The sequence below is a fragment of the Lineus longissimus genome, chromosome 1 (assembly GCF_910592395.1).
Source record: "Lineus longissimus chromosome 1, tnLinLong1.2, whole genome shotgun sequence".
NCBI lineage: Eukaryota > Metazoa > Nemertea > Pilidiophora > Heteronemertea > Lineidae > Lineus > Lineus longissimus.
This window is the reverse complement of record NC_088308.1, coordinates 27,328,926-27,344,001: the sequence shown is the minus strand read 5'-3', so window position 1 is coordinate 27,344,001 and position 15,076 is coordinate 27,328,926. Positions and strand designations below refer to the sequence as shown.

General features: G+C 39.6%; 1 protein-coding gene across 5 annotated transcripts in view; it reads left to right on the top strand.

Moving 5' to 3' along the window:
• Positions 1-3,207: 3,207 nt before the first annotated feature.
• Positions 3,208-15,076, top strand: part of LOC135495238 (glutamate receptor ionotropic, NMDA 2B-like) — a 59,351-nt gene continuing 47,482 nt past the window's right edge. For 2 of the 5 annotated variants that reach the window (XM_064783725.1, XM_064783700.1), the window contains exons 1-2: positions 3,213-3,426; positions 8,235-8,950. In XM_064783725.1, coding sequence (XP_064639795.1) covers positions 8,504-8,950 — 447 coding nt within the window. In that variant the 5' untranslated portion in view covers positions 3,213-3,426; positions 8,235-8,503. The other 3 variants (XM_064783706.1, XM_064783712.1, XM_064783719.1) reach the window with 3 other exon arrangements.

The window sequence follows — 15,076 nt, the reverse complement described above, 5'->3', positions numbered from 1 at the left end:
TATATATTGCTTTGTGTTTCACCAACAACCCTTCGTATCTTTACATACCATCCCAATAACCATGTTTTTCAGCCATCATCCAACACATCATGGTCTGTCTTCCCAACTTAACCCTGATGTGATTTATAGCCCTTGCTGGACGATTTTTGATTGGACCCAACACGCATTCGCCGCCTCACTCACCAAAACTGTTGTGATTTACTTTCTTCTCCGCCTTTTTTCGAAGTTTTCGTAATCGATGGCCGTACTTTAGGAAATCTTACCATAAACTTCGATTACCGCTTGGATTGATTCAGCCCCAAACTGGATAAAGCTATTAGTGCCGGTCCGGAGTCAGAGACAAATTAGACTGGGTCAGGTTAACACAATCTGGCGATAGCAAAGTAGTGAATATTCAAAAGGTCATGAGTGTACATGTAGGCTTACGGGACACGTAAGCTTACGAAGAATCGAGAAGCAAGAGCAGCGTCAAACCAATATTTTGTGATTCATTATCGCCCAAAACCATGTGGATAGTGATTTTCACTGGTTATAAATGGCACTTCGAGGTGTCAGGTCTCCACAACCCCTTCTAGCTTCACTGCAAGGCCAGATAAGGCTTATGGGGTTAAACAACTTAATCGACATTATTACCTTGTCTATATATTGTTTACTACAGATGATCTCTTCAGCATATACTGACGCTATATGATTGAAAAGTGCTGGTTCGCAACATCGTCAAGTGTATTTTATACGAAACCCGTACATTTTTACCTTGGCTTAGATAGTGTGTTTCACAATCGTTCTTAAACGAAGACGTATTTAAAGTCATGAGATGTTTCTCAAACATGACCCTTTCAATTTCACTGCTCATCAATTACCATCGGTAATAAATCTTTGATTGATATTGAAGATATTGTAAAGTATAAGGCATTTGCTATTTAAGTGCATATAACCGGATCATAGATCAGATACTGATTAAACTTGCAAACTTCGCAGTCAAACTAGCAATAAGATAGATAGGCTGTGTCTCTCGTTCAAACAGTTCATATAAATAAAACCTATAACATGGGTTCGGCGTAATAAAACTAGTGATTTGAATGCTGTGCTGATCCTTATATGACCACCATGATTAGAGATACCAGAAGTGAACGCGAGAACAAATTTGTAGATTGATAAATGGAGGAATAGCACGTGTGGTTGCGCAATAAAATATGGTACGACAGCTTTTGTGTAATCCAAGCGACAACAAATTTGTATATACTGTTAAGTTGCATGCTGTGTATACATTCACGTATGGTCGGCAAACATTTATAGTGATATTGGTCGTATTGAAGATCGTTTGCACCCGAAAGCAAACAAATCTCATTCTCCTGACGAATCCATGATCAGTTGCTTTCTTTCCCACTTGCCTTTGTCCCACATTGAAGACGTGTAAACATCGGCCGTCAGCAACTCCTACGATTTCTCCAGTGAGACACAGATCTTACCAATCACGGTAATAGCTGCTGATTAAATCATGGCAGTTTATAGCATAAAGAATCACATCTGAAGCTATCATTACCATGGCTTCGTGGTCTATACCTCTGTTGAAATTGATTCCTAGCTATTCAACAGATTACCTTTTTTCGGGAGTTCTCGGTTCCGGCACTCACGGTGATGGGTGAATCAAACCATATTTTTGGCAGAGACATGGGGTTTTAATTCTAATGAATGATTGATTAACGTGGGAATACTTAAAATTTCCGTATGATTTCGGTTTTAATGGAAGAAATCATGAACTCTTGAGATGATTACAACGGCGTATTACGATGAAATTGCAGAAAATTACGTCCTCTACAAAAGCGGCACGCGGACTCAAGTGCTACGCGAGATATTAGAGTGTCATGACTCCGCCACTGTTTTCGAAATCTGGATTACATTGATGATAACATAATTCCTTAGTCGTGTGGAGAGTAATGGCAGGCGGTGAATGTTGTATGTGTGGGCGTACGTCGTTCAGTAAGCTCCCAGTGTTTGAAGGTTACGGGGTGGATCATGGTGGAATCGGGCAACTTTCATTAAAACGTTTGGATGGGTGTCCAAAAGAAGCTATAGTAGGATCAGGCGATTTGGCCCTAATTACTCAAGACCCAACATGGATGCTGCATTGACCATTTAGAGTACATGCGTTTGGTCAAACAATTATTTCAAACCTTAGATATACAGCTTCTCTTCAGATTACCTGCTGATAGTTTTTAAAACCGAGATAAATGTGAATCATTGATGTCACGAGCCGCTGTAATGAAAACTCGCCAGCATCCCTTCGTACGGTTCGAGATATTAATCAGTGTTGAAACGACCCGACAGGAAAGTAAAAGTGAGCTTGATGAACACATCAAATTAAGGAATTGAACGACCGTGGATCAAAGCAGTGATTAGCGTGTGGGCTAAAAGGACTTAAAGGTGAAGACGGATTTGGGAGCCGCCAGTGCCGGCAATTTGGCGGCTGATCATTCTTCCTGAGGCAAACCTGCAACAACCACAGTCTTTGAGCATTCATCCGGCGATACACCGCAAATAAATAGTGCGGATGTGCAAAGCTGAACAAAAAGTCAAGAAAAGACGTTCATTAAGGCAATTTTTCAAGCATTCGCTGTCAACAACAATTTACTCAAAGCTTCCTATGAATGTAAACATAATGTAAAAATACGTTTGAAAATAGAAGTCCACCAGGTGAACTCTTCAGTGAAATCGATAACTCAAAGTAAAATGATGATAGATAAGAACCGAAAACAAATTACAACATGATATGAGATTCTTGGTACAGTCTTGTTCTGCCAGATTCCTAAACACATGCCTTCGCAAACCAAACACACCTCCGATATAAACCTTGACAGTGCTGATAAAGGTACAAGACTGTAACCAAATCCGCTTTATATAGGGGTCATCCATGGCAACCATCCATGTAAAGCGTTTCCTATTGTTAATCTTATAGGCATAGATGAATCACGGAACATTAGACCACGCCATAGAGAAGAGACTTGTTGTGACAATGGTTCTGTAACAATACCCGGCTTCTTGCTTGCCAAAGCGATAGCGACAAAGCGCGATGAGAATCAGCACGCTCAGACTAGCGGATCTACTGCTGCTCACCCAGCATCTGTTCTGGTTCAAAGCATCATCTGTGGCGGCGCTGCAGCATATTATTCTTTAGCAAATGGTAAAGGCTGTGCCCAGCCAGCAGTGAGTCGCTCCGTGGATCAGACGGGTTATACGTGTGATGTCAAACCACGGATAGTTCTAGTGTTATGGGTTAGGTTTAGGACGAGGTACGATTCTTTGGAATAGATTAGTCGTTTTCGGACAGTTTTTTTCACTTTTGATTGGAAGTTGTACAGGAAGGATAATTTGGATGATAAAATTGGATTTTGATGTTAGATAAGTTTGCGGATATCCCGTCAAGAGGTTGGTATATATATGAAATGTCTGTGTCTGTGAAATGTCTCTACCTGGCTATTCGATCCATTACATTATACCGTTATTCACGTTTGGAAATGTTAATTTGGTACCTTTCGATGTATCTCAGGAATAAAGAGACTGGATATTTAGTTTTTCTGATTACAAAGGTTCCTGTAAATACCGGTAGGCTTTTTACCAAGTGTACCTTTTTTCAGTACTTTTGCTCACTATCCGCGACTGTTAATTCTACCCTATTCATTACGTCGTGCTTTTTGCCCGGATTTTTTCGTATTTTTGCTGTTGTGTCTGGGCTTAACATTATAAACCTAAACCCATAAGAATGGGATAATTTCGTGTGGTCTATAGATCTTTTAACTTTTTCCAGATTTATCCGGACTCGGACTGTTGTCGGATAAATCAGGAAAAGTTAGAGAAACCATTAAGAAGTCGGAAAAAGCCTCCTCCTAGTGATATCAAATTGGAAGATGGCGTCAGTTTGTATAATATGGATATAGAAAAACACATTTCTGTCCCGTAAAAAGTACAGTCAAAGATTTTCGAGAGCACATTGTAGGTTCAGATGGTTCGGATTCACTAACCAAACAGTATAGAAATTTCACCGCTTGCCTGTAGAACATCGCAAAACAATCATTTTTCTACCTGTTTGCTCTTAGATTGTCTTTTCGGTTCACTTGTTCAATAATTCTCTGAGTACACGTTTGATATGTGAAATAGCAAAAAGGTGAAATATTCTAATCTTGAAAGCGTTTATTTTTCATTCAGTAGGGAATGAAAAGTAGCTATGAATACAATGATTTTCATCATTAGTGTACGATGCACGACCAGACATTACTATGTTGATTGCCCATCATTTGAAGCATCAGCTCTGCTATAACTATCATGATAAATGCATATTCCTATTCATGGAGTACTGAGTGAACTGAAGCAGCTGCATCATCATGCTACATAATAATGTTAGTCGCATTTACAATCAACCATTATTTTCGTCCGAAATCACTTGGTCTTGCGGAGGACAACATGTAGAAATGCGGTCAGGTTATTCACGGTCACCAAGTAAACTTCAATTAACAATGGATACAGAATGGCCGTAAATTTTCCTTCCATCTACATCAATATATAATTCAGCTCAATTGGTGAGGTTAAATTTGAATTATACACCAATTCAGCTATTATAGATATCGCTATTTTTTCAAAATTACCAATAAGCACGAAGCCTCTTTATACTATTCAATTACGTGTAAACACGTCTGCCTCTCGATTACCCTCAATTGGAGGTTCCTTATTGGGGAATGTCCATTATAGTACCATTAATCCATTTGATGCTGTTTGATAGTGTTATATTATTGATCAAATCATAATCTTCAAATGAACCAAATAATACGCTGATTTGCTTCATTCCTGATGTGATACCTTGATAACTATGTAATTTGGTTGCATCAGTAATTCATCATATTTTCGGCGTTTATCTTCTTCACCACATCTATTACCAGTAAATCCTTTTTATCATTTTTATCTGTGATAGTGATTCCGCCTAACCGATGATCACCTATATCCAAAATCAAATTCCAATGAAATAAGCGTTGGTTTTTATCTCTACTCTTGAACAATGTAGCCGATGGTTATTTTGCGACGTCTCGATATATATTGGTATCGTACATATGATGCCTTTATCGCCAATTTCATCCGATAAAGCCAACGTAATTCTGAGCTGAGGTTAAACCCTAGTCATACATAAAGATTGAGTTTAAAATGCTATCAGAATGGCTTAATTCAAATAATTTCTCTGCTGAAAGAGCACAGTTGGTGTTGGGCGTGACCATAATCAGGCCTAGTTATCCAGATTCAATCGGTAGCAGGTTGTTTATGTACTAACCTCATTTAGGTGAACTTGACAAAAACCTCATCATGTGTGTATTGTTGATTTGATTCTGGTTGATCATACGCACTCTGTGTCCGATATATCCCTTAGTAATGAAATAATAAAACTCTCGCAAAAGAGGAAGCTGCTGCTGTGAAATATAACAGTGTTTTGTTTGAATTGTCCGATTTGAGAGCACGTGTTCATGATCTCAATGCCACAGAATCGCTTTGTTTCATAGACACTGATAATATACACACATCTGGGTTTATTGAACCAATGGCATATTGACGGCAGCAACAGTTGTTCAGTAACAGCATCGTCTGAAGTGGCGAAAAAATCAATGAGTTATACTTTAATACGTTAAATTTCCCAAATCAATAAGTTATACTTTAGTACATAATCAGTTATACATACATGCGTGGTACACCAACGATGAACTGAACGCGCTTAACTTCTTCATATTATTTACATGTAAGCAAAACATAATCTGTCAATGCGTTTGTAATTTGAATTCTACACCTTTTAGGCGACAAAACTGGATCGAAATGATATACGGTGAGGGAAAACCTGCTGCCGCCTCAGAAATAGCTGATTATAATCACGTTCAGAAAAAAAGATCAATTTCCTAAGACATGGCATCTCTGATTACCTAATAGAAGGGAGGTTCCTGCCAAACATGACAGTGACACTGACGGCGGAGAGTAACAAGTTTCTTCGCTCTATTTATTTAGTCGTCCAACACAATTTGCTGAGAGCTCTCATGAAATTACAATTAAAGCATACGGACCAACTGTTGGATGAATCAGCGTGAAGAAAGTTTCTTTGCTTTCTATGTGGAGCAACTTCTATATGTACATTTTTGTACAAACGAGTTCGAAGGCGGAGTGGGGATTTATTATCTTAACGATATCTCACAAAAAGATCGAGGCATAAAAATGCTTATCGGCATTAAGTTCATCTCTTCATAAGAAATTCTCATTAACTGCAGGTTTTCTTTCTTTAGGATGTGGTATTTGTAAAGGTCTTTGTGATTGGTAGATTTTGTGCATCATTCATGACATTGGTCAGTCAGAGTTCTCTTCACATTTACTTTGGTCAGCTCCGGCCGTTTTTGAGTTTTTTCATCTCAGACTGTTTCCCCGCATTGTTTGATATTGCTAAAAGCAAGATTGACACGTCTTTCTCTGTTATCCCCCATCGAAAAGGTATGGTCTCTCTTGCTGTCTATTTCACCGAATTACTGAAATACTGGGAACAACCGAAAACGTTACATGTAGACTGAATTTTCACAACGTCGTTTTACTGTATTCATTTGATCTCATACAGCAGTACTCATCCCGCAAGCGCCCTAATACCATTTGGTGATGTTCTTTAAGGTATTCGTGTATATAATGTACGTATCCTGGTGTACATTGTTTCTATGATGTATGATGATTTCATTTCTGCCAGAAACATCTGCCTGCGTTGAAACAAAATGCTAATAATTTTCCCCAGTTTCATTGCAAGCGATTAAGCACTTATACGTGATGCATGTTTGCGGTAATTCATTCAAGTGTATTCAGTTTCAACATGCAACGTTCAAGAATACTTCTCTTTGCCTACATATCATGTAAATTAGACGACATAATCTCATTAAGGATGCTAGAAAAAACATTGGCTGAAGTGTACCCTGCATCACCGTGCATCACCGTGTATTCGTGTTTCCATCGACTTCATTGCAAGTCGCTTTCGCTTAAAAATCAAGGGCGGAAATGGAATAGAGAAATTTCTATTGAAAAAGGAAAGTAAATATTGACTGGACTGATTTTATTGGAAGTAGCTCTCAAGCGAACGGAATATACATAAATTAATCAACCAAAAAGCAAACAGATTTGCAAGGGATATTTCCCGTTTAAGTTTTATAAAGCTCTTTCGATTTGCTCAGCCATTTATCATCAGTGGTAAGGGCGGCTCGCTTCCTGTGTCGAGAAACAATCTGATTTCATAAAACAGACATACATGTATTTGTCCAAACTGCAAACTACTCACGGAGGACCAGTTTCCTTCACAGAACGACTTCAAATTTATTATTTCCACAGTGTAAATGGAATGGTAACATTTCTCAGTGTTCAGCCATATTCGGTGCAACTGCTAAGGACTAAATTAGCACCAGTCTTACATTTTGCCTTATATTTCCAAAGTCTCCTTAAAATCATATATTTTACGACAAATTACGATACGATACGATATGTTACAATCATAAAAAAAACTATCCCTCAAATCTATTTGATTTAAACTCTCGAATACCAGCTGGTCAAAGTTGCACTGTCATTTCTTGAGTTCGAGCGTATAAGTCTTTTGGGCACAAAGTGTCAAATGATGTATTTTTCGGAGCCGTTAGTTAACAACTCAACCTTACTTCCTGAAATTCGCCGAGATAAAAAAGGAATAAATAACCATTTTGCTATGGCATTGCCAAGTGCAAAGGGGAATTATAGCACTAATGTACATGTATATGCACACGAACTGTTGTAGACCATTCTGTATACGAAACACCTGTGAATATGCTAATTGTCCGACTTCGCTAGTTCGCTTTATAAAATGATATCTATTTTATAGACCATTAAGACCAGATGTCACGATAAATTTGCACAGCCGCAGAATACCGCGGGGATGCAGAATTACAGTGGATTATTTTTCTGTTTAAATCATATCATGAGAATCTTTTTTTTGATATGCCAACCTTTGTTTAATAAAGGTACTGAACGTATTTGAAACTCGACTTCATTCAGATAAGTGCTCAGTTACTGCCCACTGTATGCATATTTTCGTTATTTTATGCATTTCCGTTATTTTCCGGCTGCGAGCGACTGCGATGCATGACGGTCGCTTTACTGGATAAGCCTAGTGAACTTGTCTTTCAACTAACTCTCTTTCTATCCATTTATTCCAGAAAGCAGGCCGTGATAGAGAGACTCGGGGTATAAGACACAGCATCGGCCAACAAACAGATTGTATCCAGATGAGGATTAACCACACAACACGTTTCCTTAGATGACAAACACGGTGACACTTAACATGAAGCTCTGCCGACCACATCTGCCTGTGACTTCTGAGATCATATTCGAATAGTATAAGTATGAGCTCATGTAAGTTCACGACGGCTATTCTTGAGAGAGCTGTTGCTCGCGGACTTGTAGCCGAATCACCCATGCTTCCAAAATGAAGAAAAGTTTCACGTTTTTATGCCTGAATGCCTGCCTTTTTCTTCTCTGCCTCCCAATGATCGCAGACTCAGGATGGCCTGACGAGGATTACGATGAACCCACACAGAAGCCTATGAAAATCTTAATGGGTCTCGAAAAAAATCAGTTTGAAAACCGGGATTACATTAGGAAACTAAACAAAGGCCTCAAATCCTACTACAATAGATACTATGAATTTAAACAGGTGAATCCGCCCATCGCTTTCCGTAAGTACAGCCCCGACGAGATACAGGGTGGCCTTTGTAGAGCTCTGAACGAAAAGGTGGCCGCGATGCTTTATATCAGCAGGGATGACTTCAAGGGAGAAAAGATTGCAGCTGGAAAATATTTTGCGCAGGTGGCGACTTCTCTTGGAATACCGGTTCTCATGTGGACACCCGACAACCCAGGATTGGGAGCACCGGTAAGTTATCATTGACTCTCTTTACCTTCGTGAAAGCAGGTTGATGTTAAGACGAATTATGCTTACTCTACGATATGAAAAAGAATATGAATTTGTGCTTATTCTAATGTATATGAATACGAATATGTATTTGTGCGGCATGTATTCTACGATAAGAATATGAATATGAAGTTATGCTTAAGAACTGAATACGAATATGAATGTGTGCTTATTCTTCTATGAGAATATGGATATAGATTTGTGATTATTATACGATTAGAAAAGGTATGAAAGAATATGTGCTTCTCTATGATCACGTTTGTCTAAATCACCATCTTGTAAATGAGCCTCCAAACGGGATGACGACATGGCAAACACAGCTTCATACTTCGAGAAAAGATCTTAAAGTTAAGGCTCTTACCATGCTTACATCACATGTCAACTCAACAGATACCCTGTACTACTTATGAATCCATCATTTTTTCTCTTGGTATCTGTATTATAAGCAATCATTTTTCACTAGTTAGCTATTATTTATAATATGCCTACTCTATAAGCTGTCGCCATTTCCATGATAAATCGGCATGAATCTAAAAAAAGGTTATTTCAAAATAAATGAAATCAAGTTGCAGCAGTCGGCTGATGTCGTATGAAAGTATTCCGTTTCATATGAAGTTGTTCCATTTCAGTGATATTATATATTACATACAAACTAACCATGGATTGTATGCCGCAACGTTCATCTTCTGCCTATTTCTCGAGCTGACAGATGTTTCTACACAATTGTCCATGAAATGCATACGTACAGTATGTGCAGTTCTATTCAAATGCATATTCCATATAGATGTGCACTTTTTTGTGTGTATTGCGATTGATGTTCACAGCAATGAACAGGATGCAATGAAATAAAAAAGTGGCAAAGAAAATCCTGGAAACAAATGGTTTCCAGTTGTAGGGGCCTACAGTTATGTACAACAGTGTTTGATAGAAATGTTGTGGACGATATTTAAAGCCCCCAACCTCGAAGTATCAGCAAATCGCTGATTTGCTAAAAATCACACACGTTTCTTATTGAACTCCTCGCCCTGTAGCTTGAACGATACCTGTTCTACGGTAACCTTTTCCTTTTCATGTAATGCTTTTCTTGTAGGCTGTCAAATCAGAAAACATTGAGTGGGCATTTACCTTGAACGGTGTCATTTCCCTATCCATCATTTTTAAAAGTTAGTTCTTGCTTCCACACCACACAATCTTCATTTGATTCAAATATCCGCCACATGAAGAAAGAATTGGTTTGGCGTGATTCGAGATGTCAGATAGTTAAGCCGGCCGTCACAGCGGCATACTAACTTGACGAAGACACGTAGCCGAGATTATTGTATTTTGGTCCAATCTGCCGGTTGATAACGACCAAACTTGTTTGTGGCTGTCAACGACACTGGCACCACATCGCAGAACCCCATCAATTTGGATTCAAAGTAAATGACAGATCGGCCTCCACGGGGTCAACTTTAGTTAGAAAGAGACAATTTGATTGCTGCGCAACTTCTGTGATGCGAGTGGCATTTTCCTGTTCCCTTGCGAATCCAACGCAAAACACAGCAGTATCAAACCAGGTTGGTTACATTTAAGACAGATTGTCAGGAAAGACCACCAAGCGATGTGACGGGGGACCTTTTTATGAGAAAATCTTAGGGTCAGTATTTATTGAATTGTGCCTTTGAGGCCAACCAAACTGATGAGAGAACAAGCTTTTTCCGACTTCTTAATGGTTTCTCAAACTATTTCCCGATTTATCCCTATAAAAATCCGACATTGTCCGACTTTTCCCTGAATGGTCCGATATCTAAAATAACCCGTGTAAAAACCAGGGTTCCCCAAAATAGGGCAATAAATAGCAGATCAAAGACTTATGTTGAATGGAGTCAACGAGGTGTGAACCAAACACTCATATCCACCCCAAATGTGAATACTAATCAACTCACTCGATTACACACCACCTACTGGTCATAATGTACACTAGTGTAGGAGACCCATTGGCGTCGAAAGAAAGTTCATTGCGGTCAAAATATTAGAATTCCAGTGCGAGAAGGCGACTGCGTGACCGGTGTGGGGATTTGGACTGCGTCTTCAAATGCAAATCTGTATAATTCGGCAGTCTCATGGGTATCAGCGTATTCGTCGCCCGGTTGTTTAAACAAAGGGAGTGTTATCTAAAATATCACTCACTGTACATGTGCCATGAAATGCATTGTGGATGAATTATGATGGATGTAATGTTTCGTTTTTGCAGACTCACGCGGGGACTGCCTTATTAAATTATTCAAAACGTTATCATAGAGCATTTGAATCCAAACACAGTATCGTACTGGTATACATATGAGGGTAATTTTTGTCTCCAGATCTGACTCATGGCTCCAAAAGAAGGTTACCATGCAGTGTCTGTATCATATAGTATCATTGCGATATGGTTTCGCGTACTCTAGTGAGAAATAAGCGTTTAACACTCACTTCGCCGACATCATGACTAGTGTATTACTAGTGTATGGTACATGACACTGTTCAACTATCGACATGAACTAGACGTGGAATGGACCATTTTTTTCTGCGTGAGTTGAGATATTAAAATGATACTTTACATTGAATCCAATACGTTTTACTAAACAGACATCATATACACATTTGTGTAACCTTCATGTTCAGATGAAATATTTACATTCTTATTCCCAACAGTCCAATTAAACAAATAAGTTTCATTTTTACGTGGTTAGAAGTTTTATTAGCACAAGAAAGCATTTTAGTACACTCTGTACGAATGAGTCTTGTATGCCTTTCTTTCCTTAGCCATGTCTGTCTAGACCTTGACTAGCTTTCTCAGTAGACAGGCTAGCCCTTAGTGCAGCCATTTAATGTCACTGAACACGTTTACGTCATAACCTCTCCTGTCTCTTTCATCATAGAGTTTGAGTTCCTGTTCAATTTAAAGCTTTTTTCAGTAGGTAGTCTGTTTCGTAACATGAACCTTGCATTTGTGATTTATGTAAAAGGTGTTTGTTTATATGATGAGCCTAGCTTCCTGACAATATCATTAACTAGCAAAACGAACCTTGTGTGCAGACAAACGGAAAATTGGGTGCTCTAAATAGACATGATATCACACGGTGTGTCAATTCTCAAGTTGTTTGTGCACAGTATAAGGAGGTATGAAATATGGAAAAGGTATGAAAAAATACGAAAAATAGAAATGATAAAAAATTATCCAGGGCCGTCTCATAGCCGAGTGATTAACATGTTTGCCTCCCCACGATACGGCCCGGATATGTTGTGCTAATAAAAATTACATCACAGACAATTCTGCATTTCTGGAGGGGAAAATGGGCGCTGGGATATTGAAATATTTTATGTCGAACAAGCATTGTTATCTCTGTTATCGTAAATAATAGTTTTTACCCTTGATTGCTTCACGTTTTCTGCTTTTGCTAATAAGAGCGATTTTGTGGTGGTTTTCAAGAGATTACTACCCGGTATATAGAAGAAGCCAGCAAGGTGCGGTGCTTTCCGTACGACGATGAACCTGTGCTATTCAAGGCCATCAAAGAAATGAAAGACACGGTAAAAATTTGAGACATGCGAAAGGAATTCGATGTATGAAATCAGCTTGTGGTAAAAACTTTTAACAAGGTTATGTTGAAAGGCTTCCTTCTTCTCGTCTTCATGTTCGATGTTTTTGAAGAGGGGATTGGTCTATTGGATTCTCACGTTGGAAGAAGAAAGCAACATCTGCAATGGACGTGATCTTGACTCGGTCAACTGCTATTACTACTCTTGGCATTCATTTACCACAAGGAGGATAATGTGCCTATTCTCCTCCATGTGCCTCCTCCTGTAGCAACAGATTAAATGCTGATCACTAATAATGATTTTTGCAAGAGTTTTGAAGTGGTTTTGTTCACGTTTTTCAAATGTTAGATAGGCCAACAGCTACATTCAGTTTTGGTGAGATATTCATTGCAGTCTGAAATCACTGTGTGCACGGATGTAGAACAAAGGGAGTGTGGAAAGTGTACGTGTACATCACTGTACGTTTTCTCAACGTCCTCTCATGACACATTAACACACTCATCGTACACACGTACATGTATGCTTCAGCGTTGGTCCCAGTCACCAACCGTGTTAGCTAAAGAAGTGTGATCAATAGCTGCTGACACAGGGATGCCTCATGGTGAGGCAACAATCCTCTTATGGCACCGCCGACCTTGCTATTGTTGCCAATACACGAACATCAAGACTCGTGTCTCGTACCACAGAGCGGGTACATTATTGACACTAGCATATCGGAGGAGAATGATTGGTTGATGCTGCCTCTCTCAGAGGTAACATCTCGACTGTAGGGTCCTGAGAGCCGTGACGATGTGGCTGTAATTAGGCTTGGTTATGCCTATACCGAATAACCAACACTTTGGTGTCTTCTCCGGTCGTTTTACAGCACAATATATGTGGCTTAGTACTGTTTTTTCAACAGGAATTTACCAATAAACAACGCTCACATTATTTGACACCTCAATTGCTTCCTTAAGGCGCGAGTGTCTCCGCTTATTTCCCCCGAGTTTGGGGATGAAGAATTGATTGCGATACTGCGCATAGGTTTCTTGGCATCGGATCGTATTCAAAGCATAGGGCTGTCTTCATATCGATGTTAACTCCCGAATGTTGACATCTTGGAGATCCGTATCATAGTGGTGCTATGTCTCATGGTATTTCATAACATCTTAACGACATTCTTCCCCTTTTTTGTTTCCTCGTTTATCAGGGAATGGTCAGAACCTAGTCTGCCATCAGACATATAAAAAACGATGAAATTAATCCTAGAGCAATTTCAGCGCGGTAACCAAGGACATAACGGCTAATGAAAATATGGCAAGTCGGTGGATTCTGTGGCCAGTTGCATGTTCTGTATTGGGCCTAAAATTCAGAATGCAGCGAAAGCGTACTAGGCACAAAACCCAGAGATCCGTAAATTGAAACTACGCTCTGCTACCATATAACAGTCGAATATACTGGATGCCGTTATATTTTGCCATGCCCAATGTCGATGGCATCTATGGGCCAGCACGCCATGTGATGAGAGCTTTAAAGGTATAAGTAGAAGTAACGATTATAACGCAAGAGTTCCTTTGATAAAGCCTATATTCAAAACTGTTGTATGGCGTGGAACCTTTTCTTTGCTACGCATTTCTCACGATCACGTGAAATGTACTTTATTCGCTGCTGCAGATGATGTTACAGCATGTAAACTACTAGTCAAGCCCTGTTACCTACGATTGATCCGGCGTTATCTTCCTTCTACGTTTTAGTGTTGACGTGAATCGCGATACGACTCACATGGGACTATTCGAGGTGAATGACCTCTGCTTGTGGTGCAGCCAAGAAGGCAGTTCGTCGATGTCTAGTTAGACTATCTAGTTGTCTTGCTTTTACCTTCGACCCCATACCAATTTCATCCTAGCATCATGTAACAGGGATGCCTGGCATACCAACACACAGACGTGACATCGCATAAATAAGTACTGACAGGCCAATGCATACGAAATTAGTTTGCTCTACAACAGCGATGCTATATCTTTAGCCTTGCCAGGGAACTGCTGTTCATCTTTACCGGCCAGCGAACACTGCCAACTTCCCTTCAGGCAGTAGCACTACTGCTGCTTCAAGGTAACTAACTGTGAAGTCGTCCGAGACACGTATGGTTTTGTTGTGTAACAAATCCTATATTTGGCCAGGTATCATAATTCAACAGGCACTGCAAGACTTCCCTGCATGACATACACACCGGACTTCAGTTACTTAGTATCATTTAAAAGCGGTTTTCATATTTTCAAGGAAGTCCATCCGCTCAACTCCCTGTCACCCATTCAATGCGTGTCGTATCCCAGTCGGTCGCAATTAACAACATCTACCTTCTACAGAACCGCCAGACCGTGCCAAACAATAGGATCACACTTGTGAAACTAATCCCCCCTAACACCTTAAGACTCTTCACAGCCCACCAGTATCGGCTATTGCTTGCCTTTCGACGTAGACGCCGTGCGAGAAATATTAGGCTCCGGAGGCGCAAACTTCCAAAATATCTGTGTTTCTATAGCAACC